Here is a 22,353-nt window from a genome sequence, read left to right on the forward strand (position 1 = left end):
TGTAGTACCCATTAGTTATTTTTCCTGATCCTTTCCCTCTTCCCACCCTCCATCCTCTGATAGGCACTAATCATTAGAGAAATGCAAATTAAAACTACAATAAGATATCATCTCATACCAGTCAGAATGGCTATTACTAAAAAGTCAAAAAATAACAGATGCTGACGAGGTAGTGGAGAAAAGCGATCACTTATACACTGTTGACACAAGTGTAAATTAGTTCGACCATTGTGAAAGATAGTATGGTGATTCCTTAAAGACCTAAAACGAGAAATACCATTCGATCCAGCAATCCCATTACCAGGTATATACCCAAAGGAATATAAATCTTTCTATCATGAAGACACATGCATGCATCTGTTCACGGCAGCACTGTTCACAATAGCAAAGACATGGAATCAGCCTAAATATCCATCAGTGGTAGACTGGATAAAGAAAATGGGATACACATACACCATGGAATACTATGGAGCTATAAAAAAGAATGAGATGATGTCCATTGCAGGAACATAGATGAAGCCAGAGGCTATTATCCTTAACAAACTAATGGGGGAACAGAAAACCAAATACCACATGTTCTCATTTATAATTGGGATCTAAATGATGAGAACACATGTACATGTAGAGGAGAATGACAGACACTGGGGCCTACTTGAGGGTGGAGGGTGGAAGGAAGAGCAGGATCAGAAAAACATAACTATTTAGTACAAGTCTGAACACCTGGGTGATGAAATAATCTGTACAGTAAACCCCTGTGACATGATTTTACTTATATAACAAACCTGCACATGTAGCCCTGAACCTAAACGTTAAAAAAAATCAAACTGTATTGTTAAATTATTAGGATGATTCATAAACAATGTTGTTTTAGGATAAACAATTTAATTGTTCGACAATTGCAAATTATTAAATTAAATATCAATATGTTAGGGAATGTAATTCAAATGATGTAAATATTTAGACTCTAACAAAAGGCAGCCATATATTATTTACCTCACCTCAAAAAGGGGTATCATTTCCATTCCCTTGACTTTAAGGTAAATTAAGAGAAATTTGTAAAGCACTCAAAAGAATATTCAATTCAATATGTGGTGGACAGTTGAGAAATTATGTGTTATCTAGGTCATGGAAAAGCAACTTGTAAAAAGAAAACATTTCCTCTGAGGTTTTCACAAATAAATGAAACTGTGAACCCTCGTATGTACTGTGAAAGGACGATTTGAGGAGCATCTCTGATTAGCAGCAGGTTGATTATTCTTTCCTCATTTCATGTTGTACTTAGTAAAACAAACCATACTTGTATATACACACATTCACTTACACTGAAGATGCAAGATGAAGAAAGGTACATGACATTGAATGTACAGTCAAAGAAAAGGACTTCTACCCAAACAACTCAACTTACATTTAAAGGTATAGAATTTAATTTTGTTTTTCAATTGGTGTGAATTAACATAGTAGTTTTCCACATTCTCTTCTATTGTGTTATCGGACTGTTTCATTATTTGGGTACTTTTGTTTCTCTGTCTCTGTATCTTTCTTCCCTTCCCTCTCTTTCAATATTAATAATGATTTAAAAATAACAACCACTCTTACCATTTAAGAAACACCAGTTGCAGGCACTATACAGAGTGTTTTATCTATGTTCCTTCATTTAATCTTACAAATTTCCTGTGAGATACTCTCTCTCTCTCTCTCCCATTTATCATTGTGGAGCTAATGCTTACTTGTAATATCTTGTCTGATGTAATTTCTTAAGGACATTCTCTGAGGAAATATGCACACTTAATTAAAATTAATAATTTCAAATTAGTGAATATTTGGTGCCATTCACCTTCTTATCATTCAGAGAATATGGTGTTTTAATGCTTTTTTTTTTTTTTTTTTTGAGACGGGGTTTCACTATTGTTGCTCAGGCTGGAGTGCAAGGGCACGATCTCGGCTCACTGCAATCTCTGCCTCCCGGGTTCAAGCGATTCTCCTGCCTCAGCCTTCTGAGTAGCTGAGATTACAGGTGCCCACCACCATGCCTGGCTAATTTTTTTCATTTTTAGTAGAGACAGGGTTTTACCATGTTGGCCAGGCTGGTCTTGAACTCCTGAGCTCTGGTGATCCACCTGCTTTAGTCTTCCAAAGTGTTGGGATTACAGGCGTGAGCCAACGCGCCCAGCCTTTAATACTAATTTTTAATTCAACTTCTCTAAAACTTTAAAATATGCTCTTCACCAGGTTGACTCAAAATAAAGTTTATGCACCAGCAATCAACAATTTAATTTCTACTTCAAGCATACCCTCCATACATAGTGCAATTCCATCATGCCACCTGAATGTGATATGGCAAAAGAGATGAGCAGAACTTAAAGACACAAATAACCACAGTTATAGAGACTGTCTGTTCTGTTCTATTGCTTTCTAAATATTTCTCTTTTAATAACTTCACCCGTGAAAATGTTACTTATCTCTTGACTCCTTCTGCAAGTATCATCCATCACAGATTCATCTTAGAGTCACACACCCGCTATGTGTAAAAAATTTATTGCTTCTTGCATGTCAATTTTTACAGAGTCCCATATTTTCAACTCTTTACTTCCTATGCTCAGTTTTTATTTCATTTTTGGAAACTAGAGATATTAAACCTGAAAGACTACAAAATGTAGTGAATTATCTGCAGACTTTTTTCCACACTCTGTTCATTAATGTCTTTCTGAGGCAAAAATGTGCAGATTTTCATCTCCCAGATATTTAAGTGACACATACTAATATTTATGTCTTGTACCTTTAGCTAATATTTATTAAAGCTTGAGGTAAGACATATCTTATGTGAATTAGATTGACAATTTGAGCCTTGGGGTTATGATGTTCATTCATATAACTTAATTTTGTGATGGCATATTTGTAAGTCTTTTCTCATATATTGAAAAATCTTTGTTGCCAGGGATAGTAAGAAATTACATAGCTGCTCTATCCCACTACGCATATATAGTAGTTTCAGAATCACTATGGGAATAATATTACAATAAGATAGTTAAAACAGATTAAAATGTTTTGCAGGTTTAAAAAATCCTTAAGATATATTCCATTAAGCATGCACCATTAAATACTTTAAAATCACTTTAAGTAATTCCTCTCTCTATAGTGAAGACACTAGCAATACCTAGTTAGATTCCTGTTCTTCATTTTTTATGATTTTTTTCTTTTTGTTTAACTTATTTTATAGTAATGTAAAACATTTACATATTTTCAGTCAAACTTATATAATAAAGGGCCAAGTGTGGCAGCTCATGCCACTAATCCCAGCACTTTGGAAGGCCGAGGCAGGATGATCACTTGAAACCAGGAGTTCAAGACCTGCCTGGGCAACAAATGAAGACTCCCATCTCTACAAACAATAGAGATAAAAGAATTAGTCAGTCATGGTGGCACATGCCTGTAGTCCTAGCTACACACGGTGCTCAGGCGGAAGGATCTCTGAGCCCAGGAGCTCGAGGTTACAATGATCTATAATGGTGCCACGCTGCACTCCAACCTGAGCAACAGAGTGAGACCCTGTCTCAAATAAATAAATACAAAGTTAAAAAATTTAAAAAATTACTTTCAGAGAAATCCACCTCGCATAAATCCAGCACCCTTCATAAAATTGTACCATTTTGTATTTCTATATTTTCAGTGTTTACTTAGCTATTCTCACTCTTTTGTTCTTCCAAATAACTTTATAAAAAATTATTCAGGCTCACTCACCACAAATAACAAAAAATAAAACAACCCAATGTAGCTTTTACATCTAAATTACTTCCTAGTTTGTCATTCAACTTAGGGAGAATTTATATTTATGACACATCGTTTTCTTTTCCAAGAACATGATCAAATTAATATTATTCAGTTTTCAGTTAGTTTAGTTTAGTTTTGTTTGTATTGGGTCGGGGCACTTGTCGATTTTCTGTCTAGTTTTCTTTTTGTTTGTTTGGTTTTTTTGGTTAACTGTCCATGAGTAATGAATTTCTTTCATCTATGTTTTCATAGTGGTTACTGGATTATACAGGGCACTGATTTTAGTATGTTATTTTTATAAATGCAGCTACTATTTTTTGTTCCTGGAATTATGGTATTTTTTTCAATTGATTGTACTCACATTACCTTCAAATAATTTTACCTTCTTTTTCTAATATTTCTACCTGTAATTAGAATATTTTTTCTTCATTGCGTTATATTTTACCTCTTCATATTAAAAAGTAGTGGAGATTTGAGATACCTTTCTTTTTCTGGACTTAAGCAGAAAAGCTTCTTTCAGTTTTCTCAATTCAATAAGATGTTAGCTTCATTAGACATAAAAGTATTACATTGAACAAGTATCCATTAATTTCTGTTTTTTAACATAAAGGTGTAAGATTTTATCAATTTCATTTTTTACTTCTATTGAGATGATGATAGATTTTTCCTTAACTTTATTAATATAATATTAACATGGATTTTCTACTATTGAATAATCTTTACATTCCTAGAATAAACCAAACATGGTTATAATATATTTTGGTTGCTGATAATGTATTTAACATTTTTGTATAGACATTCATAAGACTGATTTTGGTTTTTTATTTTATTATTTCTGGTTTTGAGTGGTAAAAAGGCTTGTGTTTTGACCATTATAAGTTAAATTAAACCACTTCCTTACAGGAGAAAATACAGGATAATGAAAGTGTTACTTTCTCCATTATTCAGCATCTCTTAAAAAAGTTTTTTACTTTTATTTTTATTTTATTATTATTATTTTTTGAGACAGAGTCTCGCTGTGTCGCCCAGGTTGGAGTGCAGTGGCACAATCTTGGCTCACTGCAACCTGTAGTGCTTGGGAGAAATAATTGAGTCTGGATTGAATTTCAACTGCCTTCCACAACTTTTTTTTTCCTAATGTTTTCTGATAATTATTTTTTAAGTTTTAAAATAAATATATGACATTTTTAATACACCATGCTTGATTTCTTGGAATTTATTGCTTATCAAAGTTAACATATCAAAAATTCAAAAACAATCTGAGAAATGTGTAGTATGCATTAAATGAATTCTGATAAAATTATTTTAGTATCTTTGACAATGTTATAATAAGAGAAAACCTGCAAACTACTTATATAAAATATAATTCTATAGGGTTCATCATGTGCTTTTCTGACAGGGCTTGACAGCTTCAAATGTAGTTTCTCTATTGTATCCAGGTTTAAAGTGTATTTAGAATATAAATTTCAGCATTACTAATTTGACTTATTGACTGAACAATAAGAATTATTTCAGCTACAACAGAGGATTCTTATCAATTATTATGATAGATTTACATAAATTATCTTTGATAAAGACAAAGTGTTTCACAAAGTACAGATATTCACTTATTCAGTATAACATAATTATTCATGTAATTTCATAAGTCAGTGCCCAGAAGACCTAAATCCTCTGATGAGACTCTCTAATGTCTGTTCAATGACAGCAGTTTCTTGAATAATAATCATTGAACAAGGACTTTTTTTTTTGAGAGGGAGTCTCGCTCTGTCGCCCAGGCTGGAGTGCAGTGGCGCGATCTCCGCTCACTGCAAGCTCCGCCTCCCGGGTTTACGCCATTCTCCTGCCTCAGCCTCCAGAGCAGCTGGGACTATAGGCGCCCGCCACCTCGCCCGGCTAGTTTTTTGTATTTTTTAGTAGAGACGGGGTTTCACCGTGTTAGCCAGGATGGTCTCCATCTCCTGACCTCGTGATCCGCCCGTCTCGGCCTCCCAAAGTGCTGGGATTACAGGCTTGAGCCACCGCGCCCGGCCAGGACTCTTATTTTTAAACTTGACAGTGTAAATATATGAAAAATAAAACAGTTCTTAAAAGTTTACCATGCAATAAGAAGATGAAATATTATTCATGACCTACGAAGGATTTTAGAGTTTTTTTGATTAGAATAGCAGGATACCTAAAGCCATATTTAGTTCTGATTCATCCTTAGTAAATAAAAAAGGCTCAGAGGACTTGTAAATGTTATATTAATGATGATTTAGAAGGTGTTTATGTGGCTATACATGTATTATCTGTAAATGCATGTGCATGTGCGCGAGTGCATGTGTCTCTGTAATGGTTGGAAAATTATTCAGTATATAGAGTAAAATTCTTTCTACAAGTTAATAATGTTAAATATTAGCAATTTCTTAGGATTTGATATGACATGAATCATAGCTTCTGACCATCCAGAGTGTTATCATTATTAAATAAATGTATTTTTCTATTTACTTAGCCTTCATGCTTTTGTTTGCCTAATATCCTTTGAAACCCAACCTTATGTATTATACAATCTTATTATTACAATTGCTATTATATTACTTCCTGGAAACATACTTTTCTAAACTAATTCATGTGATTAATGTCTCAGATTATTCAGTGGTGTTGCACTGGTATAAAATCTTACTGGGAATATCTGGAACCCTGAATGGTATTCTGGCTTTGGCTTTGATCTCCCTGATCCTATTGGGTAAGTTAGAAGATCTTAATTAAATAAAAGTATGAAAGATGTTTACTTGTTTCTTATAAATCTTTTTATAATTATTCATTCATTCTTCACGACATTAACCAAGATTGAATTAGAAGCTACTGCATATAAAGCTCTATTAGTACACTACATGGTGCTATATTTAATATGCAATCAAATCAGGTAAGTCTCTTGTCCTCAAGTGGCATACAGTCTAATACGGAGAAAGGAGTGTATGTGTAGAGAGTGTGTGTGTGTATGTGTGGTATTTGAAACCATTTTTCTATGTTTCTTAGATACTGGTAATAGATACAATTTTACTGTTTTGCTTAAACATTTTAATGCATTTTATCTAAGGTTGTATTTAGTTTGCTTTTCCTTTTGTCCAACAAATATTCACTGAGCAACTACAATACTCCAAATATTACAAATTGCCCAAAACTTTTAAGAAAAGAATAGTCAGGGTGAGGAATGTTATATTCTAGTGGGAGAAGCAGGTATTAAGTAATTATGTTACAATGTGCTGAATACAGTATTGGAGGTTGCAGCAAAACATTAAGAAAGGATGAAAAGAGCCTATACACTTCCCAGAGCAGAAACTTGACTTTATTTACTATTGTATTACCAGTTCATAGGGATGTCTGGCGTAGAATAAATTCTCACCAAGTATGTGTTGTATACATGAATTGATTGCGTAAGATTTTGAATTCTTTCCATCCGTAGACATGAAAATTTTAAAAAGATCCTAGTGATCCCTTCAATTATTTCTTGTTCCAATCATCAGAATTATCCCAATGAATGTGTCTCTGAGACATTCCACAGAGAACATATCTACCTAACCTTAAAATATTCAAGTTTCTCAGGGAGTATTGCTAAAATGCCAAAAAGGAAGTCATTCAAATACCACCGAGCATGAAGATATTGGAGACCTAAAAATGAATAACGGCACAAGAAGAAATACAAGTAATAAGGACCTTTGTGTTTCGAGATCTGCAGACCAGACAGGTATGTCTCAAGGCTTTGGCTTATCCTTGTTTTAATCTTTTGGACTCTCTAAATGTTGAGCATTTTTGAACAGGTATGCAATAGATTAAACTAACATGTAAAGGTTTGGTATAAATCTACTTTTTATTCAAAACTTGATTTAGATTTTTTTTTCTTTTTCTTTGTCTTTTTTTTTTGAGACAGAGTATCACTCTGTCGCGCAGATATCTTTAAACTTGTTGCAGTGGGAGAAAAATTGTAAAACAACATAAGAAATAGGCTCTTCCCTCTAGGAATTTAAAATCAAGTTGATACATACAAATACGGAAAGTTAGTTGTTATTAAAAAGCAGTATGTAAATAGCCATTCTTGCTTGTCACTTATTTATTCTTCTTTTTCTGAAATACAGATTGGATAAAAGTCAATATTTTAAAAGTTACTCAGTATGATTTTAAGCTTAGACTTTTAAGCTTAGAAATTCCAGTCATACAGAATTTTGATAATATTACCTTCTATTTTTAAATGTTTAAGTTGAACTTTTAAATACTTAACTGATAATTTTGACATTTATTTTATTGTATGAGATGATATATTATGACTTTCCAGATAAATGCATAATTATTATAAAAGGATTTTTTCTAATCTGCTAGTTCATATTGCCTCCTTTATCATACGTGAACATTTTACACATTTTATGTTCTACTGATTGATACTCTCTTCATTTGGCTTATGTGTCTGTTTCACAGGTATACGTCCCAAACCAATAGAGATATTGTAGCTTTGTCTCATATTTTATTGTCTCCCTATCTCTAATGTCTGTCGTTGTGTTGGGTATCATTGCAATAACACCTTAGAAAAGTTAAGGCGGCTTTGGTAGGTAAACATGGAATCCTATACATGTCATTAAACATTAATTAAAGTAGGTATAAATACTGTATATTGAGCTATAATATATTTATTTCCTATTCCTTTTTTTAACTGAGGTACAATTCAAAAACTTGAACCTTTAAAAGTAAACAATTTCATGATGTTTAGAACCTTCAAACATTGTGCAACTACCATGTTTATCTAGCTGAAAAACTTTTCCCAAAAATAAATCCCTTACATACCCAATAAGCAAATCACTCTCCATTCTCCCCCGATTTAGCTTCTGACAACTACAAATCTTCTTTCAGTCTATACGGATTTACCTGTTCTGGATTTTCACGTAATAGAATCACACAATATTTGGCCTTGGGCTTCTTTCACTTAGCATAATGTTTTTAAAGTTCATCCACGTTTTATTCCTTTTTATGGGTGAATAATAGTCCATTGTGTGTGTATATCTGTAAATATAGAAACATACATATTTATATGTATCTCTATATCTATAAATATTGATAGTCATGTGTATATCTGTAAATATAGATATGCACAATGTTTATGTGTGCAGAGCTTAAAGGTCAGTCCGATGTGAGATCTTAGGACCTTTTCAGGTGATTTCTGAGCATGCACCCAGCCCAGGGCTTGTGCCTGGCCTTCCAGATTTTCAGGATTGTGTGGGAGCTTTTCAAAGTCCTTATTCCTGAAACAGCTCATCCCCCAGCTTTTCCTTTCAAGCTTTTCAGTTAGTCCTGTTGTTTGTTCCAACTATTGTACGTTGCCTCATGTGACAAAAGCTAACATATTTAACTTAATTTTTACAAATATCCTTTGGTAGCCTCATGGCAGGTATCTAAGTCTTCTTTACTGGCAGTGATATCTACTGCTAAAACAATTCAAGAGTCCATAGATGCTCTGGATTTCATGGAAACTCATGAAAGACAAACTCAGTTACTGTTGTCTGCTAATTCTACAAATAACACCTCACCTGACTTGAATCAAAATCACCACTGATAGCAAGGCCATCTCTTCGCTAGGCCAAACACACAACTTACAGCCAGGCCCCTGGTCCAGGGTGAGCCCTGAGAAAAAGAGAGTTTATATTGGACCCCAAAAGACAGGTGGGTCCCAGGTGGGATAATCTCTGGTAGAATGATGAAACAATTGCAATACTTACTAGGGTTGGAGGACAACAGTGCCAGGCTTCTCCCTAGCTTCTGGAGGCGATCTTTCCTTCTGCACCTCCTTCTGTATCCATGAGTAGCAGGACCCCACTCCCACATAGGGATATGGTGGGCATGAAAGCTGGTGTCTTCTAGTAGATATTCACTCTTTTACCAAATTAATTGAGGTTGAGTCTCCAAAAAATAATCAACTTTGACTGGCTCTGACTGACTTTTAGACATGAATGCCCCAATTCCTCTTATTCCAGGAAGCACTCATAAATTAAAGTGATTTTTCTGGGAGGTGAATAGCTTTGAGGAAGGGTAAATTAAAGAGGCAATTGCCTGCTCAAATATTAAATTTGGTCCCATTTTGCTGAAAGATGCTTTCATCCTGGTTGTCCCTCAAGACTGTTCCTTTGATCATCCTTGAAATGGACCTTCTCAGTCAGTACGTGATCTCATGGAAAGCTTTTACACTATTGGCGGGCACCACATAGTGGAAAACAGTTAATCTTCCCCACCAGTGTGAGTGGTAAATACTCCAAGATACCAAGCAAGGCAAAGCACTGCAGGATTGTGGTCTGTTATAGCTGACTTTGTCAAAGGAATTCTATTCTTTACCATGTTGCCTTTTAACTTCCTGGTATGGCCTATGTGTAAAGCCACTACTAGAGAGTGAAGGCTAACTATAGACTACAGAGAGTTAAGAAAAATTATTCCTTTTATTAGAGCACCTTTATTGGATAATTGCTTTAATGAATGACCTTCAAAACATAGGTAAATGGTTTGGGAACAGACTTAGCTAACGTGTTCTATTTAGTAAAAATTTTTCAGGAGAATCAATCACAATTTGCCTTCACATTTACTTGGTTGCTGTGGACTGAATTGTACCCTCCCCTTAATTCATATATTGAAACTCTAACCCCTGATGTGATGGGATTTGGAGATGCGGTCTTTAGGAAGTAATTAGATTTAGATGAGGTCATGTGGATATGTCTGTCTTAGTTTGGTGTGCCACAGCAAATTACCATAAGCTAGGTTGCTTATAAACAACAGATATTTATTCCTCACAATACTAAAGACTGGAAGTCTGAGATTACAGTGCCAGCATGGTTGGGTTCTGGTGAGGGCCCTCTTCTCTGTTGCAGACTGCCAGCTTCTCATTGAAATCTCTCATGGCAGAAAGCAGAATGACTCAAGTTATCTCAGGACTCTTACAAGTACTAATCCCATTCTGATCTTCATCTGTTCTTAGCTCCCAAATGCCCACCTCCTAATACCATCATATTGGGAGGTAGGATTTCAGCATATGAATTTTGGGGTATGCAAATATTCAGTTCATAAAGTTTTACCTCTGAATTCCCAAAATTCATGTCCTTCTAACGTGTCAAATGGAGAAGACAACACACCAAAAGAGAAAGATATATTTGCAAATCATGTGTCAGATAGGGGTATAATATTCAGAACATATAAAGAACACTTATAACTCAAAAACACAACCCAATTTAAAAATAAGCAAAGGACATGAGTAGACATTTCTCCAAAAAACACTATACAAAAGGCCAATAAGCACTTGCAAAGATGTTTAATATGATTATTCATTAGGGAAATGTGAAATCAGAACCAGGGTGGAAAGCTGCTACACACCCACCAGGATGGCTACAATCACACAAAAAGAGCAAATGTTGGTGAGGATGTGGATAAATCGCTCACATATTGCTGGTAGAAATGTAAAATTTTATAGTACTGCGGAAAACAGTTTGACAGTTCCTCAAATCATCACATGACCCGACATTCAACTTTTAGGTATATATCCAATAAAATGGAAGACATATGTCCTTACAAAAATTTGTACATGAATGTTCATAGTAACAATATTCATAATAGCCAAAGAATGGAAGCGGCTCAGATATCTGTCCATCAGCTGATAAAGAGATAAACAAAATGCACTACGTACATGTTATGAAATATTCTTACAACCATAAAATAGAATGTAGTACTGATACATGCTACAACTTTTACAAGCCTTGAAAACATGGTGCTGAATGAATGAAAAAGCAGATGCAAAAGGCCATATATTGTATGATTCCATTTATATGAAGGGTCCATCATAGTCAACCCCATAGTGACATAAAGCGGGCTAGTGGTTGCCAGGGTTGTGGGAGTAGAAAATGAGTAGTGACTACTTAGTGTTTATATGTAATGCAAATGCTCTGGAATGAGATAGTAGTGACAGTTGTACAACATTGTGGGTGTATTAAAAGCCACTGCATTTGCACTTTAAGATGGCCAAAATGGTGAATTTTATGTTACGTGAAGAAAAATAGTCATGGTAAGAAATAAATAAAAAGAGAGAGATTGTAATGGATCATAAGTTAAAATAGTTATATTGGTCTTTATTTATATTTTTATATATATCCCACTTTTTCTCAATATGATGTCAAAAATCTCAATATTTCCATTTAATTTAATTTTCCTTAATATTAACTTAGGAAAATCAAAGAACTACATAATATTGCAGTTATTAAGAGGTTGAAAATAAAGAAGTTGAAAATAAAGTGTTATCTTTCTTGGCATAATTTAATCATTTAATTATTAATTACTTAATATTAAGAGGGAGAAGGGGATACACATACAAAACTACAAGGAGAGTGATTTGAAAACTTTGTGTGGTTTTTATTTGCATTTCCTCTAATGATCAGTGATGTGAACCACGATAAGGTACTAACTCACATCAGTCAGAATGTCTATTATTAGAAAGTCAAAAACTAACATGCTGGTGAGGGTGCGGAGAAAAAGTAATGCTTATACACTGGTGGCAGAAGTATAAATTTGTTCAGACTGTGTGGCAATTCCTCAAAGATCTAAAGACAGAAATACCATTCAAATTCAACCCAGCAATCCCATTACTGGGTATATACCCAAAGGAATGTAAATCATTCTATTGTAAAGACACATGTATGTGTATGCTCATTGCGGCACTATTCACTATAGAAAAATCAATCTAAATGCACATCAATAGTAGACTGGATAAAGAAAATGTACATATACACCACGGAATACTATGCAGCCATAAAAAAGAATGATATCATGTTCTTTGCAGAGACATGGATGGGGTTGGAGGCTATTATCCTTAGCAAACTAATGCAGGAACAGAAAGCCAAACATCGCATGTTCTCACTTATAAGTGGGAGCAAAATGATGAGAACACATGGACACATGGAGGGAAAAAACACACACACTGGGGCCTACTTGAAGGTGAAGGGTAGGAGGAGGGAGAGGATCAGAACGAATAACTAATGGGTACTGGGTGCTACCTGGATGTTGAAATAATCTATACATCAAACCCCCATGACACAAATTTACCTATGTAACAAATCTGCACGTGTACCCCTGAACTTAAAAGTTAAAAAAAAAACTTTGCGTGGATAAATTCTAAGTAACACAAATTACGTTTTATCTAATCTCTCAAATAGCTATTTTATTTTGTTCATGCTATTTTTGTCAATATAATAGATCTTGGCATCAAAATTCCCATTATGTCTAGGTTTTGCTTCATCTCATTAAATTAATTGTCTTAACTTCCAAGGACCATCATTTGTGTTTTGGCCATCTTTTATGTCTGGACAATTTGCTATGAGTGATTTTATTGTAGCTCAACTCTTATTTATACAATATATAAGTGTTGTTCTTACTGCCAATTTTCAGAGATGCATATGTACTTTAATTTCATTTTGTTTTCTACATTTCTCTGTAGTACTATGCCAATCAGAATGGCTCAAATACCGAGGGAAGTGTTATTGGTTCTCTAATGAGATGAAAAGTTGGAGTGACAGTTATGTGTATTGTTTGGAAAGAAAATCTCATCTACTAATCATACAGGACGAACTTGAAATGGTAATTGGTCTAGTGTCAGGGTTATGGCATCTTTGCAGTTGAAAATGGCTTTCCTTAAATATCTTTCCATCTTTGCATTAAATCATCATTTACTTTGATTATGAAGTTTTGGGCACTGTCTTAAATTTTGTATTCCAAGCAAGGGCCTCACTTCTCCTGCTGGATCTGGCCCAAATTCGTATATTCAACTTGCAATTGCGTGTGTGTGTAACATATATATGATATAACGTGTGTATAAGTAAGATATGAATTGATTATCATAAGAATCCCCATGCAGAGTGCTCTTTTCAATAAAATTTAAAATCTTCAGTGTGTCTGAATTGCTGAAATATTTTGTTTATTTAGTCCCTCATTGTCCACATTTTAGGCTTTTATACAGAAAAACCTAAGACAATCAAACTATGTATGGATGGGGCTTAACTTTACCTCCTTGAAAATGACATGGACTTGGGTGGATGGTTCTCCACTAGATCCAAAGATGTGAGTCAGTCTTAAAAGGCAATCTGATTTATTGTCTGTTGTAGAATATGTCTCCTCCAGGTTCACCAAATTCAACTCTGAAATAGTTACTGGTACCACAGAATTCAAAAGAATGAAAATTAATTTAGTATTTACAGGAGTAATGATGGATATTTTGATTTTATTTGTAAAGAAAAAGGATTTGAAAAAGGTAGTTTATGATTTCAAAATTTCTTACACTTTATATAGAAAAGTAGTTTGCATCAACGCGGTCTCCTGTTTTGAAAGTTCTCAATGCTTTCTTTAGCCATCTTCAGTAATAAAATAAAACCAATGTGCATTTTTTGTGTTATGTGATTATCACAATATTAAAATATAAACAATATATACAACATAGAACAAGATTATCCAAAAGTCTCTGAACAAATGCATGGAATTATTGATTTTAAAAGTTCTGTCAATATTTTTGTGTGCATTATTTTATAATAAAATATTTAATTAAAAATATAATTAGTAAAACAGGTAAATTCAAAATCCTATTCCTATGTTAGTAGGCATGATAATGGTCCCCAGAGATGTCTACATTCTAATCCCAAAATGCTGTGAATATGTTATTTTATATGGCAAAAGAATCTTTGCAGGTATGATTAAATGAGGAATCTTGAGAGAGGAATGTCATGCTGGATTATCTGGGTGGTCCCAATCAAATCCCTTAGAAGAGGGAGGAAGCAGAATTAGCGTCATATTGGGAGATATGAAGTGGAACGCAGAGATTCACATGATGTGAAAGCACCTCTGTGGGCCAAGGGACGCAAGTGGCCTCAGATTCCTCCCTAGTACATCCAGAAGGTGACTCTGGAGACATTTTGATCTTAGTCCCGTAGGGCAATCTTGGGCTTCTGATACTCATAAGTGTAAGATAACAAATTAACCTTGTTTTAGGCCACTAAGTTTGTGGTAATTTGTCATGGTAGTGATAGAAAAATAGTACATTATAGTAACCAACTTAATAGTGCTATTATTTTCCCCTTATTTCTATTTCATCATTAAATATTAAATATTTTCTATCTGACTGCACTATAATCAATATAAAAAGTGAATAAAAACATTATTTGGATTGAAGGATAAAATTATGGATGTGTGTCATCTGAGAGCAGAGTTGTGTCACTGAACATGACATGAAGTTGCCAAACTTTGTTTTGTCCTCTTGCCACATCCATTCAACACTACCCTTTAGGGTAGTGTTTTAACTCTAGATCATGCTTGGAGATTTTTGTCCATAATATATTCAATACAAAATTTAAATCTAAGCTTGGACAAAGTGTATTTTCTAATATGAAAATTCAGTACTTACTTGCCCTTATCAATTTGGAAGCATTGAAGATCATGTGCACCTTTTCCAAGATTCTTTCTTGAACTTTTTCCACAGGTCAAACAAATTTATCAGAATGTATCACTAACACTACATTATTTTATATATAAATTTGTTAATATTTTTAATCTGTTACATTATAAGTAAATAGTGCAATAAGTATGGAATTTATTATTTAGGTCATACATAGATCGCTTTGTGTATTGAGTTCTTTACAAACATCAATTCATATAAACGCTAAACAATATCATGAAGTATTGTTATCATCCTTATACAATTAGATATAAGAAGGAAAGAGAGGTTAAGCGAGCTGTCCAAATGGAGTTAATCTTATTTTTAATGTAACTGAACTACATGGGGCAAGAGAAGGAATACTAGAATGGGAATGTGGAGGGAAATTTATTCTCATCTCTGTTAGTTGCAGACTCTCTGGCAACTCTTGACCAACCACAGCTAACAAGGCTAAGTTACAGTTATTGTAATCATTAGTCAACTCAAGTATGTAAAAATGCTTTGAGATTTTGACAAAAGAGGATATTAGCAGAAGGTACAAATGGCTGTCTTCAGCAACAGTGCTTAACAAAGTATTCATTCTCTCTTCCCCAGATTCTTCATAAAGGGACCAGCTAAAGAAAACAGCTGCGCTGCCATTAAGGAAAGCAAAATTTACTCTGAAACCTGCAGTAGTGTTTTCAAATGGATTTGTCAGTATTAGAGTTTGACAAAATTCACAGTGAAATAATCAGTGATCACTCTATTTGGCCAATTAGTTGCTAATATTAATCTCCAGGTGTAAGATTTTAAAGTGCAATTAAATGCCAAAATCTCTCTTTTCCCTCCGTCATCGACACTGGTCTAGCCTCAGAGCAACCCGTTAACAGACTAAAATATACCCTTCAAAATTTGTACCTGATAGTATAAACCAAGGTGACTTCATGTGATCATATCCAGGATTTTTATTAATTGTTTATTTTATGCCAAATGTGATCAAATTATGCCTGCTTTTCTGTATCTTGTGTTTTAAATTCTTAATAATGTCCTAAGCAAAATTTCTTATTTCTAAGTGTTGAAATATAATGTGGATTTATACATTTTTTACCCTTTTATCAATGAGAATTAACTTTGTTTCCAGGCTTCTGATACTCTGCACTCAGCTACAATAAACATCCTGAATGTTTTCTTAAATAGTAACACCTTTATTTCTATGATACAAGCCCTAAATGTAGAATTTCTAGGTAAAAGTGTTAAATGTGTTGTTTTATATTTTGTACAATTTTTATGTGTTGCACTTTTGTTTCCAAATTTGGAAGCTTTCAAACTTATAAGAAGATATTAGGTGCAGAAAAAGAACATACTGCTTTTCTTGAACCTCTTGAGAATTACTTGCCAAATTGATGCATTTTATTATAACATTTCATTTGTTATTGGATACTTTTTGTGTATTTCCTTCCAAAAAAAGGGGCTTTCTCCCACATAACCACAATAAAATTATGAAATTCAGCAAATTTACACTGACATAGAACTATCATCTAATTCCCAAATTTCCTTCAAGGTTTGCTATTTGTCAAAATAATGTTTTTAGAGTAAAAGCATCCAGCTCAGAATCAATGTCTACATCTGGTGACTATTATCTCTTTAGCCTCCTTCAATATGGAAGAGTGCGTGAGTCTTCCTTGACATTCATGACCTTGACACTTTTGAATACTACACGTTGATTATTTCGTAAAATGTTCTTCAACTGAAATATTCTGATTGTTTCTCATGGTTAGATTCAGGTTTTATCTTCTTGGTAGAAATGGCATAGAAGTGATGTAGTGAAGCTTGGTCTGTGAATCCTTTCAGGTGGTACACAGTTTTATTTGTTCCATTATTGATTATATTTATTTCATTCACATGATTGATGTAATTTCTGCTTGAATTCACTGTAAAGTTATTATTTTCTCATTGTAATTAATGCATATTTTGGGAAAGTGACTGAGATGGCCTTAATATCCCCTTCAGCTTGGGGCTACATTCTTCTTTTTTTTTATACTTTCAGTTCTGGGGTACATGTGCAGAATGTGCAGGTTTGTTACACAGGTATACACGTGCCATGGTGGTTTGCTGCATCCATCAACCTGTCATCTACATTAGTTATTTCTCCTAATGCTATCCCTCCGGATAACAAGAACTCAGAAATAATGTACAGAGTTATGATCTAATAACAGGTGTATTCTAGCTTTTTAACCCAGAAAGCTAACTTCTTTTCTACATTCATTATACAGAAATATCAGATTTTAAAGCCTCTTGAGGCTGGAAAGCCAAACCAAGACAAACTTTAGATTTTTTCTATAGTATTAAGGTCTTTGAAACTTCTAGGAAGTAACAGTTTTTATTTACTCATTATAAGGCTGTGAACCTTCAAAGTTAAGCATGTTATGTATATTGTTAAATATGACATTTTAGTCAAAGCCTTAGTAATGTAACCAATGTTTTTAAAATTGTATTATACTATTAAGAGAGAGCAGAATTTTATTGGACTTACGGAAATAACTTTATGTAAATAACCATATTGTCATAAGAATACTAAAAAGTACATTTGAAATTTTGAAAGAATCAAGTAAGGAGGAAAAATGCCAAATGGTTTTATCTTTTTTCACAAAAGTATATTTTATCAAATTACCATAAATTATAGGTCACTCAAGAGAGAAAATTTCTTTACACCTGAAAGACAAAACATTTGAGTAAAGGACCAACAACGTTTTAAATAAACATCATAAAAACATGATCAGTTATTGAATTTTATGTAATCAATTTTATTTCTGCTTGATCTTCATTAGTAATTTTATAAATCTACTATTTATTTTATTAGAGTTTTGGACATTTTTATTTAGTCTATTAATCTTAAATGTATCAGAAACCTGTATCTATGAGTACTTGTGGGGGCCTTTTATGAATCTGATTATGAATGTTTTTAGAGAAGAATTTAAAACCGTAGAAGAAAACAATTAGAATAGTCATGGTTAAAAACCTGAGGAAAGTTTATAATTGACAAGAAAATTAAGTTCCTTGTATTATAGATGGCATTTAAAAATAACAGCCAGAATTATGACTGCTAGAATATTAGGTATTTATGAATTTACACACATTTTGAAAAATATTTATAACAATAATATATTTATAAATGTAACTAAAAGATGATCTACTATTACTTATTGTTTGACAATGTTTTCTACATGACTTATCTAATAAGCATAATTCTTTAACATTTCTACAGGATGAGAGTTATATCTTTTAAGGCTTTTCAGGGACCCACCTGGAGAATCCCAAACGTGATTTTAGGTGAAAAAGATTTAATTTATGATTTCATTTTGAGGAAGTTTATTAAAGATGTTAAAAGGCTCAAAACACTTGATCAGAGAGTGGGGCTTCAAGATGGCTGAGTACAGGTATCTGGCACCCGCCAGCTCCACAAAGAAGCAAAATGTCAAATAGATAATCACACTTTGAAGACAGCACCTGAGAGAGAACACTGTAGTTCAATAGCAAATTGATGGGAAACACCTAAGGTAATGAAGAAGAGGCAGTCTTCCTGGCCAAGGCTGGCTAGGAAACCAGAGAGACTCTCCAGTGCAGAGAAAGAGTAAGTGAGAGATCCCCAGTGATCCACATTCCCAATATTAGACTCCTGGAATCCTTGCCATGGGAGAATCCAGTGATGGTTGCCGACCCTGAGACTAATACACAGAACTCTCTGGAGCTTCAGATATTGCTCCAGAGACAGATCCCAGTCTAGGTCCCGCATATTAACAGAGACCTAAGCAGCTGCAGTATAGCATAATTATGAGAGCTCAACTCCACCAGACTGCATCTCACCCATGGGCCTAACAGCCCCTCAATCTCCACATCCCTGAAACCCCACTGACACTCCCTCCCTACATCCAGCTGAAGGGCTGCAGTGGCACAACACTGGGTGCCCCGCAGCACAGCAGGTCCTCAACACTCTAGCACACAGTGTCCTACGCACCAAGGAATTGGTGGCACAGTGCACTGGGGTGGCTGCCCTAAGACAAAGGGAGCCAAAATACATCTCACCAGAGCCTGATTCTCTCCTGGCTAGGGTTACTGCCATAACACTCACCCTGTCCTGCTAAGCAGCAGGGCTGCTGCACATTCGCATTTGCCCTGAAGACTGGATCTCCCCATTCCTGCTCTTGTTGCTTCCACTATGAGGGATCTGAAGCATACACTGCCCAGCCTCTTGTCTCCAGCTGCTACCACTGACAGCAACCCCGAACCCCCCAGCAATAGGGCTGAAATGCACTTATATGTGTCCTGAGGGCAAAGTTCCTCCTCCAACCTCTGCCACTGTTGCCATCAACCAAGTACTTAGCCAGGGACCTGGGAATAACCTTGTCCCTATTAACAATAGCCTGTACCCATGCACAGCAACAGGAGGTCTGAGGAACGGGCTGCCTGGCCTGGCATTGCTCTGCTCAGTGCCTGAGCATGCCATTCAGGGGCCTGTGAATCATTACAACCTGGTCATCATTCTTGGTTCCTGTACACTCCCCTGGCAGCCTGAGGATGGAACTGCCCAGCCTTCCACTACCACCATAGCTGGCACCCACTCACATGTACTTCTTGGGGTCCTGGGGAATGGCCCACCAGCTTATTGCAACCATTTATTTTTTTTAATTATTATTATTTTTTTGAGACAGAGTTTGGCACTTGTTGCCCAGGCTGGAGTGCAATGATTTGATCTCGGGTCACTGCAACCTCTGCCTCCTGGGTTCAGGCAGTTCTCCTGCCTCAGCTTCCTGAGTAGCTGGGATTACAGGCATGTGCCACCAAGCCTGGCTAATTGTGTATTTGTAGTAGAGACGGGGTTTCTCCGTGTTGGTCAGGCTGGTCTCAAATGCCCGATCTCAGGTGATCTGTCTGCCTCAAACTCCCAAAGTGTGGGGATTACAGGCGTAAGCCACTGCGCCTGGCCTTTTGCAGCCATTTATAACCCAACAAAGGCCACTTGGAGGCCAGAGGATTATTCCACACTGCTGGAATGATCTCATAATTGCCCATGCCATGCACACTGCCTAAGGATCAAAGACTTGCCCCCCTACCTGGCCCACAGCTGCCACTTCAGGAATTCAACAAAACCAGCTGGAGGACCAAAAATTGGCCTAATTCATCTGGTTAACACCAGATGCTGACCTGGGACCCAAAGACAGGCATGATTGGCCCACTGCTGCCACCACTGGGGTCTGAGGACTGGCCCACTTGGCATCCTTGTCCCCAAAAAACCTCACCACAGCCTCCACTAACAATCACACCCTAAGTCAATGTGGAAACCACAGATACTTTAGATGCTGCTTACAGTGTAATTGTTTCTCCTTATAGAATGTTCATTTAGATAATTTGGAAGTTGAACCTGATGAAAAGGACACTTGAATTTAATCAGACACAGGAACAATGTGTCTAACATTATAAGTGCAACAATTAGATATATCAAGAAAAGCAAAGAGTACAAAATCAAATTATATTGAAGGAAAACACTGCTTTTCTAGGCCTTCATGGTAAGTATTTTACTGTCAGGACATAACAGCAGAGTTAGAACCAGAGGAAAAGAGTTTCTGGAGTGGACAACAAAACAAAAAGGCCTTCTCAAGGTTCTCGATGGTATTAAAACCCAAGGTAGTGATGTATGCCTGCAAATCACGTGCAGTGAGATACAGCAAAACTTGAACCACTGAGATATGAATCTGAGAAATTTGGAAATGAAAATTTTGTTTCAAGAAGTGAAATTATTATGTAAATGAATAGGAGAGCATGTTTAGCCTGTAACTAGGGAAATTAAATAGACCTCCAGGAAAAAAATGGCTGAAACAGACACTGTGGTTTAGAATAAGGCTGGTAAAGACACAGATTTTGTGATTATAAATCAAACCTCTTGCAATTTTATGAACAGCATATACATGTTTTAAGAAAACCTTGTAGTTTCAAATATTGAGGATCAGATTTTGGTCAAGTATCAATGCACCCTTGATACCAATATTTACTTTTTAGAAAAACACATAAGTATATTTTTCTCAATCTCACCACATAAAACCTCTTTTATAAGACCCATCTTTTTTTTTTTTTTTTTTGAGACAGAGTCTTGCTCTGTCTCCCAGGCTGGAGTGAAGTGGCCTGATCTCGGCTCACTACAACCTCCGCCTCCCAGGTTCAAGCAATTCTCCTGCCTCAGCCTCCTGAGTAGCTGGGACTACAGGCATCCGCCACCACCCCCAGCTAATTTTTGTATTTTTAGTAGAGATGGGGTTTCACCATATTGGCCAAGCTGGTCTCGAACTCCTGACCTTGTGATCTGTCCGCCTCGGCCTCCCAAAGTGCTAGGATCATAGGCGTGAGCCACTGCGCCCGGCCAAGACCCATTTTTTGTAACTCTTCTTTAACTTGCTTAGACCTTCTATAATTTTTTTAAAACCTCCAGTCTTAGTCTTATAATTTTTGGTTTTATTTTTTCTTTTGGGAAAACCAACCATTTTATCTTAGGAAAGAAAATTATTATGTAAGATTTTTTTTCACACACAATTACCCTTTAAAATTTATATTTTGATTGAAAACCTATATATTATTAGTCTTTTTATAAGATTTAAGATGCTAGAAGGAACTTATTTAACAATTTGTTTTAATTTTTTAACTTGAGTATTAACCAGACATTTAATGAGTACCTAATATTTAACTTAATGTAAGGTAACTTTAAAATTTTAAGTTATATGAAAACTTCATTTATAAACATTTATTTTATCAATAATTATCTAATTTATTTATTAACAATTATATCTGAATTACTTATGAAAATTCAGATATTAGAGCTACTCATTTAAAGTTTTTTTTATTGACCAATTTGTAGCTGGTTAATATCAGATGTTAATCTAAGAAGCTTGAAGTTAAATGCATGTACATCTCATCGTTAACCCAGAAGATATATTTGTATTAAATCATAATTAACTTTTAATTGAATATATTATTAATTTAATAATGGAAATCAAACCATTATTTAATAATTTAATTTAAATAATATAAATTAATAATCTGATAAATTATTAATAATTTATTGATTAAATTATTAATTTAATATA

At 34.9% G+C, this 22,353-nt stretch overlaps 1 protein-coding gene across 2 annotated transcripts; it reads left to right on the plus strand.

Annotated features, from left to right (window-relative positions):
* Positions 1–1,219: 1,219 nt before the first annotated feature.
* LOC105499910 (killer cell lectin like receptor F1) lies at positions 1,220–21,348 on the plus strand. 2 transcript variants are annotated; one of them, XM_011772776.3, is made up of 6 exons: positions 1,220–1,413; positions 6,395–6,493; positions 7,346–7,495; positions 13,259–13,398; positions 13,766–13,878; positions 15,836–21,348. In XM_011772776.3, exons 1-6 carry the CDS (start codon positions 1,329–1,331, stop codon positions 15,942–15,944), a joined length of 696 nt encoding a protein of 231 aa, XP_011771078.1. In that variant the 5' UTR covers positions 1,220–1,328; the 3' UTR covers positions 15,945–21,348. The 2 variants fall into 2 exon arrangements, with proteins under 2 accessions (XP_011771078.1, XP_011771077.1); XM_011772775.3 differs by lacking the exon at positions 1,220–1,413 and having other exon boundaries at positions 5,628–6,493.
* The last annotated feature ends 1,005 nt before the right edge of the window (positions 21,349–22,353 follow it).

This window comes from Macaca nemestrina, chromosome 10 (assembly GCF_043159975.1).
Source record: "Macaca nemestrina isolate mMacNem1 chromosome 10, mMacNem.hap1, whole genome shotgun sequence".
NCBI classification, from domain to species: domain Eukaryota; kingdom Metazoa; phylum Chordata; class Mammalia; order Primates; family Cercopithecidae; genus Macaca; species Macaca nemestrina.

Bases quoted from the DNA above. Each gene is read 5' to 3' on its own strand.
- LOC105499910 (XM_011772775.3), top strand. From the start codon at position 6,304: ATGTATTATACAATCTTATTATTACAATTGCTATTATATTACTTCCTG. The intron at 6,494-7,345 runs GTAAGTTAGAAG...AAAATATTCAAG, and splicing joins GATCTCCCTGATCCTATTGG to TTTCTCAGGGAGTATTGCTA. The intron at 13,399-13,765 runs GTAATTGGTCTA...TCCACATTTTAG, and splicing joins TACAGGACGAACTTGAAATG to GCTTTTATACAGAAAAACCT.